Source organism: Dermacentor silvarum, chromosome 9, assembly GCF_013339745.2.
Source record: "Dermacentor silvarum isolate Dsil-2018 chromosome 9, BIME_Dsil_1.4, whole genome shotgun sequence".
Taxonomy (NCBI): domain Eukaryota; kingdom Metazoa; phylum Arthropoda; class Arachnida; order Ixodida; family Ixodidae; genus Dermacentor; species Dermacentor silvarum.
Window position 1 is genome coordinate 120,000,545 of NC_051162.1, and position 19,657 is coordinate 120,020,201.

At 47.9% G+C, this 19,657-nt stretch overlaps 1 protein-coding gene across 1 annotated transcript; it reads right to left on the reverse strand.

Annotated features, from left to right (window-relative positions):
• Nucleotides 1–614: 614 nt before the first annotated feature.
• LOC119464957 (uncharacterized) lies at nucleotides 615–10,431 on the reverse strand. The gene is made up of 4 exons (XM_049655849.1): nucleotides 10,160–10,431; nucleotides 6,804–7,078; nucleotides 2,554–2,754; nucleotides 615–1,185 (listed from the first exon to the last, which is right to left on the reverse strand). Exons 1-4 carry the CDS (start codon nucleotides 10,376–10,378, stop codon nucleotides 1,146–1,148), a joined length of 735 nt encoding a protein of 244 aa, XP_049511806.1. The 5' UTR covers nucleotides 10,379–10,431; the 3' UTR covers nucleotides 615–1,145.
• Nucleotides 10,432–19,657: the final 9,226 nt, after the last annotated feature.

A 19,657-nucleotide genomic window follows, 5' to 3' on the forward strand; every position in this document is an offset into this window, starting at 1 on the left:
AACACACCTGGTGGGGAGGAGGCTCACACATGTCGGAAACTCTATTGGCTTCAGGGCAGGCGTTCCCACAAAAGCAGTGAATATTTCTGCTCTATATAGGCAGGAGAGTTGGTACTCGGATTACCGGCCTGTACAAGTATATGCGAATCAAGATCACTCAAGACGATCCCTCCCAAAACGTTTGTTGTTTGCTATCAAGTATCTGGCTCCTACCCACTATAGGGGATCGCGGCCCCCAAAAAGTATCTATTTCTCAACCTTCTCAATCGTAAGAATCTTCTTTCTCCCAAAGTACGTACTACGACGATTTTAATGGCTCGTTGCCTGCTCCAAAGTTGAATGCACTGCGTGATGCATGCAGTTGAAATAGTATTATTTCATGGCCGCCATGACCGCGAGAGGTCAGACCCTCGGTATACGTCCACAAATAGTCAACCAAGTGGGCGTAGTTAGCGACCTACGACGCATGTCAACAGGTAGATGATCCCAAACGTCGTACGAAGGTTCCGGGTTCGACTCCCATTGGTGCAAGTTCTTTTCTTCCACTTCCATGGGCCTTTTCCTTTATGAAGAATATTGTAAAGTTTATCGCAAGTTAACTCTCATTCATAATTACTCCATTTAAATAAAAAAAGCTTGCCTTGTCAGCTTTCCCTTGCCTCACTGTCAGCAGCTTCATATGGAAGCTAATTTAAAAAATTGTGCCTATAGGATTTCCCGATTCTTCTCACTTTGGTGTCCTTTGTGTTCCATGTATGGTATATTGTATTCCAAGGATACCCTGTACTTAGCACCGGTGTCTCTTTCCAATCGTGAATTTTAATAGTTTTCAATATTTCCTTCAACGCCTGGCTGCTCAGTCGATAGAAGCGTTCCATTCTATGATGGTGAACGTCTCTTCTTTCTTGCCCGCGAACTTGTTGTTGCGGTTGCGGAGCCTCTGGGCCAAGTCGTCGATCTCGTTTTGTTCCAAGGTAGGCAGGGGCGGTGGCGTCAGCGCGATGGGCGTCATGGCGGGCGCTGAGCCTCCCAGGAGCATGGCGTCATTCAATGCGGATACGGGCGCCGAACTCGAGCTAGCGCCACCCCTCTCGACTCCGGTCACGGTACGCAAGAAAGGTATGGGCTTGGCCCGCGCCCCTGCGCTACCGCGACCTCGCTTGACGCTGCCTGAACGCTTCCCGCCTGCACCCGTCCGAAAATAACACAATCAATCAATCAATCAATCAATCGGTATCGTTATAATTATTTTCACACTGAGAAATGTGCAGGCAGATTCATTAAGTCATGCATGAGTGGTGATAAGGGTTATTAGACGCTTAAAACTGACTACCCCGCATTTCTTCCTATAGAGTCTACACGTGGCACACTGGAAAATAATTGTGACAGTTACTGACAGCCCTATATATATATATATATATATATATATATATATATATCAGCAGCAGCAGCCTTTTTCGTAAGCTAGCTCCTTTCCGAACTACGTGCATACCGGACCAACAAAACAGTTTCAAATAATATATATATATATATATATATATATATATATATATATATGCCGTGTACGTGTGTGCGTGTGTGTTCTTAAGTGTGTGATTGGAGACAGAGCAGGTGCCGTGTGATGTGTTACTGAGAAATGTTAGCAGTAGCCGTTGTAAGGGCGACAGCATATTTTATTTAGGAGCGAACACGCCGTTTAAATGGACACTAAAGGCAAACATGAAGTCGACGTGAACTGATCAAATACCATTCCAGAAACCTCACGGCGCTTGGTTAGTGCAAAGAAAAGACTTAGTTTAAAAAAACATCACGTTTAAAGGGTCCGCATATCTTTAGCGCACTTCAAATCGCCCGCCCCTGAGCGGGGGAGTGGTGACGTTGCATATGCCATCACCGCCCGTTACTGCCATCGGCGAGTAAAAGGGCGCCCCACGGACAGCGTTACAGTTTTTTTGCGGAAAACGCAAACACGCGACCATGGAGAAACCCACCCAATGCAGAGCGTTGGAATCGCCGCTGCAGCTGCACTTGATCAAGCGTGGAATGTTCGGCCATCCCGCGACATCACATGGACCGCATTCTCAGCTACTTGCAGTATGTGTGTGTATCGCGGGCCAGCAAAACCAGATCCGCACTACGCAATAACTACAGAAACAAGAAAGCGTGGGCAGCGCCGAGTAGAGCGAAAACGAAACCTTTCGACCGCACACGTCGTTGTCAAGAGTAGCGTCAATAAATCTTTTAAAAAAATAGAGTAGTGCTAGACAAGTAGCATTTTCTTCCGTCGTATAATGCAATCTAACATCTAACATTGGGAGTGGTGGAGTACTCGTGACAAAATTAAAATAAGGAGGGCCTTCGTCTTCGGGCTATTACTTGACTGTCCCGTGAGAGTCTTGAAATCGTGTCCTGCATTTACCTGAATTTCTCGATCAGTAAAGCTCTGTTCGAGATAATATTGATGCTTTAGACGTTGCCAAGCATTATTATATCAAGGTAGCTTGGCCTAATATGTGCCTTAAGTGTCCCTTTAAATAGACTGTCCTGCCTTACCCGTTACGTTGCCGGCACTCCGTCCTGTCGGCGAACCTCCGCGCCCTCGCTTGGCCTTTCCAGAAGGTCCTGGACTGGCGCCGAAGACAGCTGCTGACCTTGGACGTTGAGGCGCTGCTGACCTTGGACGTTGAGGCGCTGCTATCAGGGCCATCAAACAGGAAGTCTACCATTGACTCGTTTTCGTCCGCTGGTGGGAACCTGGAGGGCGTAAAAGAAAATCTATATGTCGATGTGTCGTGGCCCTAGTATCTTAAGCAGAGAGAACATCTAAGCCTTAGTAGGAAGGAACATCTAAGTTTCAGAAATGGCATGAGCAATCCACGCTTGCCTTGGAAGTAAAGCGACGTCGCTTGGCTTTATTCCTGCGGTAGCTGGACCTTCTTTTTCTTCTGCCCGCAGGTAAGTTATACTGTTGCCTTATAGAGCTACTTGTGCCTGTAATGTTCAACCGTCAGCGATTAAGGAGAGATAGGCAAGAATGCTAGACTGCAAAAGACACAGTAAAATCAGATTACAGCAAGCAGACTAGATGAGTATTTGAAACCGCCCCGTCTCAAAGGGTAAGCCAATAAAAATCGTCATCATCGTCATCACATTTTCAATGCACCAATGCCGTGTTCTACAGACTGCCCCAGCGAACATGGGCCAAACTATTAAAGAAAAGGCTATGAGATACGAGGATGGGACCAACGGTGTTAACATACTGGCGTAATTTTTCGTTATCTTTAATTGACCAATTAGCCGGAAGTAACCAGTCAAGCTGGTCAAAAAGTTCCTGAACTACTTGATTTCGCGATAGCAGCGCTCTCGAAGATGTTTTCAAAGAAATTTGCTAAATGGATGAAGGCGACTGCGTAAATGTGACAAAGCGCCAGGTTAAGGAAGAAATCGTATTTCTTATCGTTGTTCTAAGCCGGTGGTCGCTAGTCTACCTTACAACGCCATAAGCCACCTCCCCTCAGCAACAGCGAACACGAAACTGACACCTTATCACGTTATACGCGGCAGCAAAATCACCCTTCGCTCCTGCAATGTGTAAGGTTGCGAATAATTTTTTTTGACGCGGTAGGTATTTATGTTGTAAGTTGCATTGTGCCTTTAGGCACAATACAAGTTACAGCATAAATACAAGAAGGGGTGTCAAACTTATACGAAAAGGTTGACTTCGTGAATAAAATGTACTAAGAACCAGTTGAATACCCTATCTATCCAATGTTGCAAGGCAGAGTTAAATGCAGAAAAGGACGAAGCGCCATGTAGTGGAGCCCCATGTAGTGGAGCCCCATGTAGTGGAACCTTTTTTTCTCTATTGTAAGCTGGTCCGCGTCGAAACTTGCTGCTCTCAACGCAAAGCCAGAAATCAAGGGGCGTATCATGGGATTTGTGAGCAAATTGACACTGACATGTGGAAAACGACGCATAGTTTGAAATAACAACTGAGTTAATTATCGCGCGAGATTCCAACGAAGAAGAAAATGCTCAAGTCATCGGTCTCGCCCTGAGCGCCGCCGTGTCCCAAGGGATCCCGGCCAACGGTTGTGTGGGTTCATGCGTGCATGAGGATGAGTGTGGGTTCATGCTGAAGCCTCTAACCCGTCATATATTTGACGGGTGCAAATAAAGTCACTTTTCTTTCTCCTCGGGGAAGAAATTAAGGTTACGCGAAGGAAGGTGCGTGTTGAACGGGCAATTTATACTGTAGAACGGATGAGTGATATTGTATGAGAGGAGCATAAAATTCGGCGGACACTTAATACTGCTTACGTGTGGGAGCGCGAAAGCATTATAGTTCCCTCTGATGATAAGTGCCAAGAGATCGCAAACTCAGTAGACAGCTGGCAGGTGGTACGTGGAAATATACTATAATGGGAAATTTTATGGGCACACGGTGGGAATCGACAAACACAAGACGTTGCGCCGACATCAGGGGGACTATTCTGTAAGAGTCCACCTAGTGGACTGTCGAATTCGGTCACTGCTGATTGGCTGCAGCAGTGCGAGTGAGGAGGAGACAGGTGCCCTCAGCCAGTATTCTCCTCGCTCGTGCAGCTACAGCCAACCAGCAGCTGCCGCAATGGACAGTCCACTTGGTGGACTCTTACAAAACGCCCCCCCCCCCCCCTCCCGCCTTCCAGTTCTGTCCTGCCCAACTCAATAATGACCTATACCGACTCAATTTCTTGCCTAGAATAAAATCATCTGCACCGTTGTGCTTGCGATAGCAATTACACGCACGTTCGAGGGACAATAACCTCACTGGTGTCGCCCCCGCTGTTGTCATGCTGTCCCACGTGACTGCGGATGCGCGTCTCACCCGCGGTTGTTTAGAGTGCCTCTACAGACGCGGAGTGCGTCGGGCTGCAGCAATGACGAAGCGAAGCCGATGTTTCATCAGAGTGTCGCTCGATCGCCTCAGTGGCAAAGCCAGGTCGGCGTTCTGCCTGCCACTGCTGGCATGCGCGTTATGCGCACGCCCGTTTCAGCACACTATATCGTTCCTTCTAAGCTGCTGTGTGTATACACTGATCAGAGCAGAATGGGCAGTAAACGTCAGCATGACGTTGTCTAATGTCTTACTGGGCGATCACTATCGCTGACGGTTTCCATGTAGTCACCCTCATTTCATGAGCTATCGTTGTGCGGCGCCTGCGACGCCACTGGCGACGCTCCTCACCGCGCCAACGTTGTGAGACGCCTAGTTGTTGCCAGGGCGCTGTTTCCTCTACCGAGCAGCGGTTGCCTTGCGTGCTGCGTCACGCCAGCATGTCCCACCCGCGTGCTGAACGCAGGCCCATGCGGTGACTCAACTACGCCGCATGGGCCTGCCTTCAGCCTCCAGCACGGACCTGCTCTTCCCAGCCCGCAGTTCCAGCAGGGTATTCAAGGTCGTACTCTGCTACTTTGCCGATTCGATGCTGGCTGACAGGCTGTAAGACACCCTGCCCGAGACGATGACTACCCTCTCCCTCCCCTTCTTCCACTTTTCCTACTTTCTGTCGCCCTTTCCCCGTCCCTCAGATGCTGAGCCGTGCTCCCTATAAGGGCTGCAGAAACATGCATCTTTTCTCTTGCAACCTCTACTACTACTACTACTACTACTACTACTACTACTACTACTACTACTACTACTACTACTACTACTACTACTACTACCCGCGTACCGTTTGAACACTGCCCGTGGAGTCCCAGCGCAACGCTGAACCTTTGCTGTCGGTGTCACTGCTTCGCCCTTCAGGTGAAACTGTCATTTTACAGTGCAGGCAGGGGTAAATATTTTATTTTCTTTTTCTAAACCTCACAATAACAAATGTCATTTTACAGTGAAGCTGTTATAAGCGAGGTTCAAGGTGATCGCGTCCGGCAACACAGCGGAAGTAGATCAACAATTTCGGCTCCATGTGCGTGGTGGTTTCGCTCCATTTGCGCGGCAGTTTACCCCCAGCTGTGCCTTAGCACAGGTGTCAAAACTGGTGATGGTAGGCCCGTTGTTATACCCCTCGCCACCACCGATGCCTCTTCCACAAGTGTCGCGATACTCAGCGGCGGCACGTTCCACCAATTGTTGCGCCCTTTGTCTCGTGACGCAGAGATTGCGCTAGCGCTGTTATCAGCAGTTGCCCTTTGAACTCGCTATGGGACGGACGCTCGTTTAATCACATCTTCCAGGATTCTGACGTCAGGATCTTGACGATGCGGTGTAGTGTGCCGCGGCAATGAACGCTGTAGCTCATACGCTAGTCTATGACGATGGGGCGGACTTGGCGCAGCAAACGCATTACTTGGCCCTCGCGCCGCGAGACTACAAAACGCCAGTGTCCTTGCTCTTTGACGAACATGCCGAAGACGCTCAATATAGTGAATAATGATATGTGTAAATTCACTATAGCAGACCCACCATAGTCGGAGCTTCGCTAGGTTCTATCTTCACGCTAGCGGAAGTGCTGTGAATTGAAAAAAATATACATAAATGCTACTGCTTTCCTCTGTTACTGTTATGCTTCTCATTTCTCGTTGCATCAATCCTTGTGATTTCGTTGCGTGCGTCCTGGCGTACACCGTGCCCCTTTGCGTTCCTGTCCTAGTCGTTCCACTCGTTCACATTCGACTTGAACGACGAGCTGGCTTGAGAAAATATTCTGCTTTCTTGTGACCACCCGCTGCCCATTTTACTTTAAAAACCATGGTCGCATGGTTTGCGAGCGTTCGGGTGTGTGGCATCATGCATTTTCTATTAAACTTGGCATTACCTGAGAATCGCCGGGGCGAACAGGAACTGACGCAGCGAGTCGTAGTCGACGCTGCTGTCACCCCGGTAAAAGGACGGTGGAGGCGATATTTTCCGCTGTTCACGCAGCGGCGAATCGTTCGCATTCTTGTTGAGTGCCTTGCTGCGCTCGCGGAACAGCGCCTTCTTGAGCTGAGAGTTCTCGTCTTCCAAGGTGCGCAGCTCGTTCCTCAAGTTGCGCCGCCTCTGCCCGAGCGTATTCGCGACGGACTCCATCTGCGAGATCATCTTGCTCACCTGCGAGGACGTCAACGGGTTGCCCCGAGGGGTCAAGCGTTTCATTTGCTCCGAAACGCGAGCGAAGCGAAGCGACATCGACACAACGCAAGAGAGCCAGGAATGCTGCCGTTCTCTCTGCTTCCAGCAGGTACGGCATTTGTGTTTAGTGACATCCGCTTATGAAGCTCTTGAGGGCATCGGAACAAGAGGGCTTGACAGAAGGCAGACAGCTTAAGTGGACGACAGCGGGCGTAAATGAGAATCCTGAGCATGGAGGCAACGTTTCGAGAAGGGGACCTTTCCTTTTCGGAACGACAGAAAGCTGAGCTAGTTAGACTTTGTTTTGTCAGGAGAAAGAGAAGTTCCTGTGTCGAAACTATAGTTCCAGGCTTAGGCTTCGTTTGCATACCACTGTTAATCCCGTGACGAAACGGGTAGTGGCAGGGATTTGTATGATACATTACTTAGCCGCTGGTCTTCATGCCAATACAAGGGATGCCTGGTGGAGTGTGGCATGAGATTCAGTATTTTCACAATATTTGCACGCATAATATGAACTTAGTTTACGCAAACAGCCTTAATTAGAGATCGCTGAGAGAGGCCGTTGTTTTGCATAACTTAGGCTGATGGTAATTTCTTATTCGGTAATAATTAAGTGTTAGCACAGGAAGAAGTCGTGTGGAGTTTCAAAGCTGTCAGGGGGACCTTTACTGAATACGAAGGACATAAATACTGAGTCATTGGGGACAAAGAAACAACACTTTGATGAAAGTGGATAACTTCTAAAATAATTATAAACCTAAAACATACAGTATCACATGCTGCGTTTCTTTTCTCTCCATGTCTCATGCTCCTTGTAAATTAGCAAGACTTGGACCTCTGTGTCCTGTTGTGTACTTTCAGCCCCGTGTGTATCACGTACGCTGTTTTCGCTCGTTAGCGGTGCCCCAACTTGAAAAAGCGCCTGCCCTCCAGGGTTTCATTACGACTATAGTACAGAAATTGGACTAGAAAAGGCTAATCCGTGCTTCCCGAGGAATCGGTCAATAGTGTACGCCGTTTCACCCGCAGCTGGCAAGTGCCACGCTACAGAAACTACGCAAGTAGTTCGGCTATAGAAATGTCACTCCGCGCGTTTCATGGTGCCGTTCTTTTCACCTATGACGTCTTCCACACGTAATAACTACTTCATGTATTCATTAACAGTGGTAGAACGAGGAATGTCAGTGAAGCCAACCTTTAGAACAAGGGGACACGTCATCCACGGGGTAGCAACTGCTTTCTACAGCACTGTGACTGCATCCTTTAGACGTGACGTTACATCAAATCAGGAATAATGTCTGCATCTTTGTGCTTTAAGTATGTGTCGTACTATGGTTTGGTCAAGAACATAAGCGATGCGCTGTGTGTCGTTGGTCGCACAAACGTGTACCTCCCACTCGATCGGTGCTAAAGAAATTCACATCTCCGACGGCTTATATGTAAAGACGCATATACACTAGCGGCAAGACGCACGCCGCGCAAGCAGCCGCGAAACAGGCTTTTCTTAGATTGGTCCTGGATTGATTTTTTGCGGTTTGCCGCGTGGCGCGGATGGAGGAGACCAATGAAAGCGGCCGTTTCCGTGACGTGCGTGCAAAACTGGTTTTATGCGGACCCGCCTGACCGCTTGATTGGTATTCGCGTCCGGTGTCAGCCGGAGACTCGTTTCGCACTATCGTCTGCTCGCGTTAGTTCCCGGACGGGAGCTAAAGGAGAGATCGAGAAGGGGAGGAGTCTATGCTGTCACGTGACTGCCGCAGCTGCGTTTTATCGCCGGCGGCGCGCGACGCGCATTATAACTAGGGAGCCTCTCTGATTATAACGCGATAGGGTTAAGGGCCCCGTGTCGCAGAAAATCCGGCATCGGCCTCGGTGTTGGCGTCCGTGGCGGAGAAAATCATCCCGAACCACCCCGACCGCGCAGACCCTCCGCGTGGCACAAGGTGTCAGTGAACAAAAATTCAATTTCTCACAGTGAAATCCGTCAGAAAAATGGCAAAGTACGGCTTAACCACAAGCTACAGACATGGCAGCGTCGGATTGTAATTTGAATGTACGAGAAAACATAATTCTGTTACAAGGAAACTCAAACACAAACCCCTTTTCGAGCATTTCTACCATACCAACAGCGGCGTGCTCGGCTAGGCAACTTGCGAAAATCACATCCAGATGGTGCTCGCATGCTCGGCAGGTTAGGGTGCCTCGATGCCCAGCGCCGCAGGTCAAATTGGGACTTAGCCTGCCTAATGCGTTTTGGACTAGCGCGCGCGTCGGGGCAATAGCAAACAATTATTAAAATAAGAAAAAGGTCCTAGGGCCTTCACTTTTTAATGTAGGACGACTTATATTGTCCCTGGAAAAACGTCTTCCCAGCAATGTATTTCTGTTTAAAAGTGAAGCCAGCCTTAAGGGGATCGGTGTAAGCTTGGTTTGTAAGCAGGCTTTCCCACGTGCTGTGTTGCAGTGAAGCCTACTACTCAAAGAAAAATGCGATCCGAACGGGGCCCGATAACGCTATGGCGTTCAAATCTTAAAGGGGAAGTTGAAGCGCCCTCCATTTTTTTTTCATTTAGTGTGTACGCGGCTTAAGAACGTCACATTTTCCACACATAAAAGTATGCTACAAAGTCGATGTTACAGTGTAGGGGAATATTTCCGGTTTAAAAATGTTTTTTCTGTAGCGTGACTTCAGTGGTGGTTCTTTGAGTGCATGTGATGTCATAAGGCACTACCCTATGCAGTACAGCTAATAAAGATCACCTCTCGGCGTTGTGCCTGCGCCCATGTTGGTACTTGTGCCGCGCTACGCGCGCACATTATTTGTTCCCAGGCAGTGTCTCAGCCGCACGCATCGACGACACAACCAACGAGTAGCTAAATCTTCCTTGCCTGCCTGACTCCATAACGCCGTATGCGAACGCGAACAGCGCGAAAAGTCTCTCTAGTCATCGTAGCGTTGCCAACTATGTCTGAGAAAGCCTTCGCGTACCAGCAATTCCCCACCGTTCGTAGCAGTAACCTGCAATGCCGTTCGGATTCCGACGGATTCGCACTCACTTGTATCAACGCCTTCTTGAGCAGCTGCACGTCCTCGGGATCGGCGGTGTCCAGCGTCTGCTCGGCGCCCACCAGGTGTTGCCTCAGCACTTGCACGTGTTCCTGGAACGCCGCCAGTGCTGTCGGCGGCGCCCTTGTCGTGGCCCTCACGTGCAACGGTGGCTCGCCATGGCTGGCGCAGGGCTGGTCCACCGCTGGAGTGGTCTCCCCCGTGCTCATCGCTGCGGTGCGAAGACGGGCCAGCGACTGCAACGGAAGCGGTGACGATCCCATCAGCGCGCCACTGAATGTGGCTCGCGCGAGCCCAGATTGGCTGGTTGGTTTGCCCTACAGTGATTGGCGCAACCCACTACGAGGTATTGGCCAAGATGAAAAAGTAGTTTGTAAAATGAAATAGAATTATTTATTTATTACATACTGCGGACTCAAGGTCCGAGCCAGGGTCGACCATACAGTCGCGTAGTAGTGACAGCGAAGAAAACAGTCGTAAAACTGTGCATGGCGATACTGGTTGTTTATTCGGCGAACCTGTGCCCGCAAACGCTAGCTACACTCAAAGCACAACGATAGCGGCGAACACCGTCGGCGATCGTCGAAAATCTGATCAGCGGCGAAACGCGTCGGCTTTTATTCCGGAGTCATCGAAGCTTCCAGATTAATCCCTGGTGCCTGCGTGTCTTCCAGAAAGTTCTAGACAATTCGCGTCGCTCACACAATCAGATTACATGAGCGTCGGTGACCACAGACGACGGATAGAAGCATCGATAACGTTCGAGAAGCTTCCAATGCAGGCACGTCCTGCGCCGAGCGATAACGTTTAACATTTGTTAGCCGGTGGATAGCGGCCATCGGTGAAAGATAATATAGGTTGCACGGACGTCATCGCGGACGCCATATTGGGGTACCAGCAGGTCGAGAAGGGGCGTAAGCAAGGAACATGACAGCATGACAGCAGCAAAAAGCGCGTCTTTGGTCGAACGTCAGAGCGATAACAATGATAAACCGGTGAAACAGCAACAAAAAGCGCGTCTTGCGTTGAACGTCAGAGCGATAACAATAATAAACCAGTGAAAAACCATCGCCGTGAAAAAACAAAACAGCTTGCGCGTGATAATACGTTGTACTTACGTCATCGTAGTCGCCATCTTAGGGTACCAGCGCGGTGAGATATGTCTGCGTGACATCACATGAATACTATCTATACGTGTCAATACAAGTGAAAATAAAACAGCAATAAGCAACAAAATGGGCAACAGCAATTTACACACAATAATGTTATCTCACAGTTTGATCATCTGTTTCAGTGAGACAATTCCATTCAGGTTAGTCCTTGGCCAAAAAGGAGACTTCAGCAGATCAGCGCGCCCGTTTGTGGTTTCATTCAGTCAACAAAACCAATAGCATTTTGAATTCCTACTTTTACAACTCTCTTAGTAATATTTGAGTGTTCAATCATAGCATCAATCAAGATAATGATGCCACGGGTGGCGATCCTGTGGTCGGTGCTTGGACGATGACGACGATGACGGTGTGGCTATCTGGTGTGCACGCGCTAGCCCTACCATTGCTCCAGCGTTGTGCGCGTTGCCTTGTAAATATATCCATTATTTATAGATTTATAGATTCTCCCCGTAATACTGTTATAATTGTTCTATTTAGGAAAATATCAGTCTGTCTGTTTTTGTTACTAAATTGCACATTAATTGCAGTTTCTTGAAATATTATGGAAACGTTCAGATGCCCCATTCTTGGCCCATCTCCCAGGGTGGGTGCGAGCCATATATTAGGGATATCATCATCATCATCAGTGCGTGTAAACTAGGCGTTAGTGCCTTTATGGCGTTGGTGTCGGGTGGACCTTAGTTAAAGGTGATAGATACGATAATGAATCTAGAGCCAGCTTGTTATTTTAAAGTTGGCAGAGAAATTCCTGGCTAAAGTTTTGCATAGAGAGAGAGAGATAAAAGCTTTAATGATATGCTGGAGATGTTAGCTTGAATGTTTGCCTGACATGTTACTACATGTGCTACGTGATGGTATATACAGTGCATACAAAGCTGCACTCCAACTTCCGAATTGCAAGAGCACAGACAGGCTCATGTCGATCGGCATAAATAACACATATGAAGAACTGGCAGCCGCAACGCTAATCGCACAAAGAGAGTGACTCAACACCACACACCAGGGCAGAAAACTACTGCAAAGACTGAGATATCCGCTCACCCCCCAATACTGCGGAGACGACACCGTCATCGTACCGATGCACCTACGGGCTCGCATCATCGTGGAACTGATCCCCGGGAACATGCATCCGCTATACAACCGAAAGCGCCGGCAAGCGCGAGCACGAAAACTCCTCCAGAGAAGGAACGATCCTGAGACTTACTACACCGACACTAGCATTTACTCCACAACACCACAAGGCCCGAGAAAAACGGCATACGCAACGGCAGTAACTAACCAAAAGAAAGTGGTGGCCTGCGCATCTATACGCACCAGATCAAGCGCCACCGCAGAGGCAGCAGCCATAGCCCTCGCAATCAAAGAAGTAGAACGAAGAGGTCGCTCCGCATATATCCTGACGGATTCACAGGCCGCCTGTCGGTTATTTCTTAGAGGCACACTTCCCAGGTGCGTCACCGATATCCTGGGCCCCACGCTGACTGAGGACCATGGGGTCGTCTGGTGCCCAGGGCACACAGGCCTCGAAGGCAACGAGGAGGCCGACGGTGTAGCTCGCAGACTTGTTGGCCGAGCCACAGAAGACTCTTCGAGGCCCCTCACAAACCACTATGAAGATCCCATCACGAGCAGGCAGATTTTGGAGGACCAATGCCTCACCAGACGGAAGTACGCTCCTCCACATCCCAAGTTAAGCAGCCAACAAGCCAGGGACTGGCGCCGCCTTCAAACCAACACTTACCCGCACATATCAAGGTTGCACGCAATGTTTCCAGAGGTATACACAACCAGTGTATGCCCCTGGTGCAACGACCACACAGCCACACTGACACACATTACAAAGCAGCGTACGGAACGCCCAGCCGAGGCAGTATCCAGGCTGGTGAGCTCATCACAGACACTCACAACGTGGTCTTGGGAGGCACGGCTTTCCGAGATGGCACTGGGAAGCCAACTGGCGACCCTGGACCAGGCCCGGCGAGCCGCCGCGGCCAGTGGGGCTCTGCAAGAGGGCTCCACCCGAGAATAACCACACCAACCACTCTTCGTACAATATATTCATTCATTCACAGTGATAAACACTTAACAACACATATATAGTTATACACATACCCATATATACTATAGAGATATTTACGAAGTTTTGTTAAGGCTCGTGGCTCGCAAGAAGTTTAACAGCTTTCGTGACGAGTAACGCGCAAGTGCTACTTTGCCACGGGCCGAGAATGTGCCGGAGTTCCAAGCTCGACTCCCGTTGCAGGTATAGCGCCGCCTTCAAAGACTGTCTTTCTGACGTGTAGCGGCGGCAGTCGCACCGATTATGCTGCAGGTCTTCAGCGGCGTTACATTCAAAGCACATTGGCGAGTCCGTCAGCTGAATCTTTCACTTGAAGTAGTTAGTGTAAGCCACGTTGAGTATGAAGCGGTGTAGGTATGTTTAGTCTTGTCACTTGAGGCCTCGCGGCCAGTGAAAGTCACACGGTGGATAAATTTTCTATAGAGGTCCGTAATGCTGACTTACATCTGTCTAGAGGGATTCCTGGATACCAGTGACACCCTGTATTTTCTCGAGAAAGGTATCTGGGCCATTTCTCTCGAGGTGTCGTGTCCAGCTTTGCCCGCATGGTCACCCTGGGCGTTGCCTTGTATTCCGCAGTGGGCTGGTAACCACTGTAGCACACCGCTGTGATGCAGTTCCGGTTTTTACTGCGCAGGCGTCTGATATCTATGACGACTTAATTGTTTCTGCGTGCGCGGCGACTTCAGGGACTGCAGAGCCGCTCTTGAGTCAGTGAAGATGTCCGAAGACTCAGCTGTCTGGTCCGTGGTGTAAATAAAAGGTGCCCGTAGAACAGCTATTTCAGTGGTTGTAGCTGAAGTGCGGTGACTGAGAGTGGCAGAGATGGTAACAACTCGCAGACGGAATCCACACACGAATGGCAAATAGTGTAGGCGTAATGGAGCCATCAGTGTACATATGAAGTGAGCCCTGTAGCTGGTGTTATATGCTCTAGAGCAAAATGTCAGCGCTGAACCGGGATCATTTCTCTGGCTCTTGAATCCAGGCACGAAAGCGACCATTGACCACGAAGTACATTTTCCAAACCAACATAAACGCACTAACTGTTACGCAAGCAAACGTTTTGAGGGTGTGCCTCGGCCTACCGAAAAAAGACATCTAGTGTAGGAACCCTTTAGAATAGCGATGCATTGGGTTAGTTGTCGTGTATTCATTTTCCTTGCGCTATGTACTGGAAAACACCAACAGGGAAGAAACGAACACTGGTTGTCAAGAGAACACGAAGTGACACGGGGAGTGCAAACTACCAGCTTATTTATTGTCAGGTCAAAGCACAGTTTTAAAAGAACACAGCGTGACCTATGGTTATAACAGATCCTCTGAGGTCGCATTCTCATGATTCTGATCACTGTTTTTCTATTAGTTTATTCTGCGTGTGCATGGGTCCTTCGCGCAAGTAATTTCAGTATTAGTAGGCATGTTGTTCTTGTCCTGAGTGGTTGTATCGGGTACCCACAGTGGGGGATTGGTCATGAAACGGGTTGTTAAATTAGTTCTATAAGAACAAGGGCACTAACAATTTCAATGTTGGCGCTAAGAAGGTCAAATTACTGAAGGTGTGCTCACGGAGTCTTCTTCTTCTTCCATTTCTAAGGCCTCTCGGATTTCCCTGGTCTTTTTTTTATTCTTTTCTTTAGCGACAACTGTCTTCTTCTCAAAGTAAGGTGTGTATTGGCACGTTCGACAATGCATGAACAGATTGCTGGATACGGCTGTTTGCTGGAATGTGTATCGGTGTTCTCTAAGCCTGTCGTCGAGACATAGTCCTGTTTGGCCCGCGTGTACCCTGCCGCATCTAAGTGGAATCTTGTAGACCACATTACCTTCACAAGCCAAGTACGTTTGCGCATGTTTTACGCGACATGTTCTCTGCGCACGCTGTTTATCTGAATTCACTTCCTTGCACAGGCCTCTTAGCTTCATCGGCACAGAACAGAACACTGGTACGTCGTTCCTTTCTGCCATCTTTTTTAGACGGTGTGATATGTTGTGAAAGTAAGGCACAATGCTTAACCTTATTCTTCTTGTCAAACTTTCTCGGTTCTGTGACTTGCGGTATCATTTGCTCACCGATTTGCACAATCATGTTATCAGGATATCCACTTTTCTTTGGTCTCTCAATCTAGGTGTGCAGGTTTTGTGCTACTGCGTGATAGCAGTTCTTAATTGCCTGTTCGATAAGAGATTTTGCGTTTTCTCTATTTATAACCATAGAATGGCTCGAGTCATAGCGTAAGATTTGTTTTTCTCCTCTAGGTTTATATGACCAACATGTGTGGCCATGTCCTATAGGCTTATTTTTAGGTCCAGGAATTGTAGACTCGACGCTTCCGGTCGTCCACGCGTGAAAGCGAGGCCACTGCGTGCCTCCTCGCATATGTTCAACATATACTATAGGTTTGACACTAACATCAAGCAGGTTACTATGCTCAGCGCATAGAAGATAATCATCGACATATCGGATGCAACAGATTACACTTGTAATCATTTGTAGGAAAAAGTAAACACTTGTAGGAAAATGAATGTAGGAACCCTTGCAGAATGCAGACGCCTATTGGTTCCAGTGCTTCTGCAGCAGGAGTTTCTTCGAGTCCGTATGCGCTTCGCTGCCAGAGTTCCAGATCATCCGCTTTACTTACTTTAGACAGCGGTCCTGTGGTGCATAGCTTGCTCCTGGAGAATTATCAACGCCCTTCTATGCCGACGGAGCCATCGTGTAAATTTTTGCATTCGTACTTAGGATAACTGTATGCCATAAACTTCCATAATTTAGAGAATGAGTCTAACGCATCCAACTTGGTAAATATAAAACTTACAGCCCTACTTTGAATTCGTTCAAGACTATAAACGTTACCATTAGCACAAGCGGCCCAAATCATGCATGCATATTGTAGTTTTGGCATATCAAAAAAAGTATAGCAGCTGGTTAAAACTTAAACGCCAGCCTTCACTTCAACCTTTTTCATCATTATAAACCTCTTTCGACCTACTTCTTGGTCTTGCTTCTAAATATTGGTGCATATCAACACGGTGAAATGACCTAAAAACGGAAAGCTTTAAAACTAAAAAACTGGAAATTGTGAAACGGAAAGCAATGATGGCAATTACCAGTCTCACTAAAATGTAATGAATAAATGTGTTGATATAGTCCACCTAAGTGAGCACTAACGCTTATCTACTATTGCAACGAAGGTCCAAAGCTTGCGCAGAGCGTCATACTTGAAGGTTCTAGAGAATGGTGATGGAATTTTGACAAGCAAAGCAGAGCCTCTGAGTTCACCTATCTTCTGCGCAATCAAACAACAGATAGGGAACGACACTTGTGCATATAATGTCGGGTCATAGGTATCTCTAAAGCAGAGACGTCTTCATGGGACCGCCCATGATATTCTATGGCTTCTTCGAATTCCGCACATTTTATATATTTCGCCTGCCGCGTTCTCTGGTCACTGGTATACGGGCCACAGGATGTATGCCTATTCTTTGTCCGTTTCCCAGAATCAGTATGTCAAGATGTGGCAAAGGGGTATAGATGTTTTAAATGCGTTAATCAAATGTCTCACTTTACTATCTTCATGCTTATCCCTGTCGTAGCCATTTTCCTCTGGACAAATATCAAACGTCGCCTTCGTTCTCATGACATCGCTGCTTCTGCGTTTCACAGGGTACATGCGTATATTAGTTTGCATTTTGATATAGCTTGTAAACGGTAAACAGTGTAGTGCAATGGTGACGTGACTTTCCTGCAAGGAGCCACTCGGGTGGAGCAATTGCCAGCATGTCTTGCAAGGCTAGATCCGCCTAAACTACAACATCCTCCTTTTGTATAAGCAAAAACATTGTATGATATTGTACTCTGCATAGGTTAAATTAAAGACAATTGTAAGCATCGCAATTAGTTGTATTGTATTTGAATAACCAATACATTCATTCACATACATTCTAGCATATCTTCTGAACCTGCATATTTATTTTCATTTATATTTTTGTTCTCGTAAAGTCCTCCCGATTCTTGGCCGAGTGGGTTTGTGCCGCTTTCGCAAAAAATCATCAACCCCCCAACGAATCTCTTATAGTGGGTAAGTGATATTGAAGGGAACAAGAAGAAGAAGGCAGCGAGGCATCCTGGCCAAAATTTGACACGACAGCCTGACAAAATCGACTTTCCGGGAACCATGAGCAGCCGCGAGCAGCTGGATAGCGCACCAGCGCCAACGCCAGCAGCGGAGACGTCGCCGGAGCCTACGCAGCTGCCCGCAGCGGTGGCACTACCCCCTGAAACTTCGGCAGCAAGCTCCGCTGTGGACCCCCCCACGACAGTGCCCGGCAGCGGCAGCCAGAGGGCCCTGGCAACACCGGCGAAATCGAGCACTTCGCTGGCGGAGTTACAGGAACATCTGTCCTTACTGAGGGAGGGTCTCGCGGCCGCAGAAGACTCCCTGGACACCGTGTCGCCCGAAGACTACCGGCAGCTCAAGCAAGCGCTGCTCCAGGCGAGTACATGTTGCGGAAGGGCAGCAATTCAGAAATAGATGCAGTAAAGATAGGCGGAACGCACCGCTCATGCCTGTCCATGTAAGCAGAGCTTTATTAGTTTTTGAGAAAAGTGCATTAAAACACAACACATGGTGTGTACCAGTCCGGTCTTATTAATGTACAGATTACGACGTCTGCATGGTTTCGGGTCGTTTCATTTCTTCTCGTGCCGCAGCTGCTGTCTCATCTTCCAAGGGGTCGCCATTGGCAACATAGAGAAAGGATCGTTGTGTAGTATCCTTTGTTGACGTAAACCGGGGGCATCTTTCTGATTGATTAGTAGTTTAGAGTACCTTGTTCCAGTCAGTTTATAAACGTAACTATTTTTGCTGCCGGTGCACTAGGTGCTCACCGGGTCGGCGCCTTTAAATCGTTTGCGACTATGCGCGTGCGTCATAAATCAGGTGAGTGACGTAGAAACACATGTAGCGCGCAGCCAAACGCTCCATTCAACCGGGGCTGATGCACATTGACTGCAGTTAACGGGGCGGAAAGGGTGCAGAATAAGTGGCCCGAGTTTGCCACTACATAAGCCATCAAGACTACATGACGTCAGTGTGTACACGTAGTCGGTCGGGGTTAGAAGAAAGGGACAACAAATAAGGGAAATGGTGCTAAGGGACGTTCTCTTTAAAAGCATCGATTTAGATGAACGTCAATTAGCGTCAGTTAACGTCAATTAGCGAGCATACGGGTGTCTCTGATGATGTATTTGAGAATGATCCTAATATTACAAGCCAGTCTTGCACTGGGCAATCCACCCCTACTCTGTCATGATGAATTGTAGCTATACTCTTTGTATCTGGCAGGGAAATACTTGAAAAATGAAAGAAAGAAAAGAACTCGATCCATCCACTCTGTGTTCACAACTGGCACAAACTACGCGGTACCAGTCGTTGCTGTGAAAGTACGGTTGCCAGTGAAACTTCGCCTAGCCCACTGCATTTGCGCTAGTGTTTTACAGCAAGGCTGTTCGTTTGGCTAGGAGCGCTTAGAAACGCTACAAGCCCGCTTTCGCGGTTCTATGACAAAACTTGACTACCAATGAAGCCAGTATTTTGACGGAACGCGGAACACGAATGCCAATTTTTAGAGTGTTGAGGGCTGAAATGAAAATTGCTAAACCTTCGTCTCCAGCCTGTTTAGAAGCGTTATATATGGAACAATGACCAAGTTTTTTCAGTTCCCGGATAGCACCCACACGGTGCCAACTTCATACTTAGAGTAAACTTGAGCTATACTGCGGGCAATAGGTACCGAAAGTTTCAAGTGTGTATGTTAATTGTGTGCTTTGAAAATAATTATGAAATGGTCGTTTTGTCCCAATGTTTATTGCATGCTGTTCGTTTTCTCGGTCTCCTCCGTGAACTGTGTGATGCGTGTTGTTTATACTTCGTCAAAGAAGGAATCATCTAGAGGGTGACGCACTTCAAATGTTTCATGTGTGTAGGCTGATTGGAGAAGATTGGAGAAATTTACTTATTCAAGCGTTTCAGTGCCACACTGCTGTTAGGTGCAATCACTGCAATGTTTCACATAGTTCTAAAACATGTCCTTGTTTGAAATACATTATCTCTATAAAGAAAAATGTGTATGTGTAGAAAAATAGAAGGGGGGGGGGGGTCTAGGTGTAATGTGCGGCTAAAGTGTAACGTTTCTTACTTGATTAGAAGTGCTAAAAATATTAAAGAACCATCGTG

What these genes read in the sequence shown, in the direction of transcription:
- LOC119464957 (XM_049655849.1), bottom strand. Translation starts at nt 10,378, where the DNA reads ATGAGCACGGGGGAGACCACTCCAGCGGTGGACCAGCCCTGCGCCAGC. An exon ending in TCAAGAAGGCGTTGATACAA is followed by an intron (nt 7,079 to 10,159) that starts GTGAGTGCGAAT and finishes ACGTCCTCGCAG; the next exon opens with GTGAGCAAGATGATCTCGCA. An exon ending in TTCGCCCCGGCGATTCTCAG is followed by an intron (nt 2,755 to 6,803) that starts GTAATGCCAAGT and finishes TACGCCCTCCAG; the next exon opens with GTTCCCACCAGCGGACGAAA.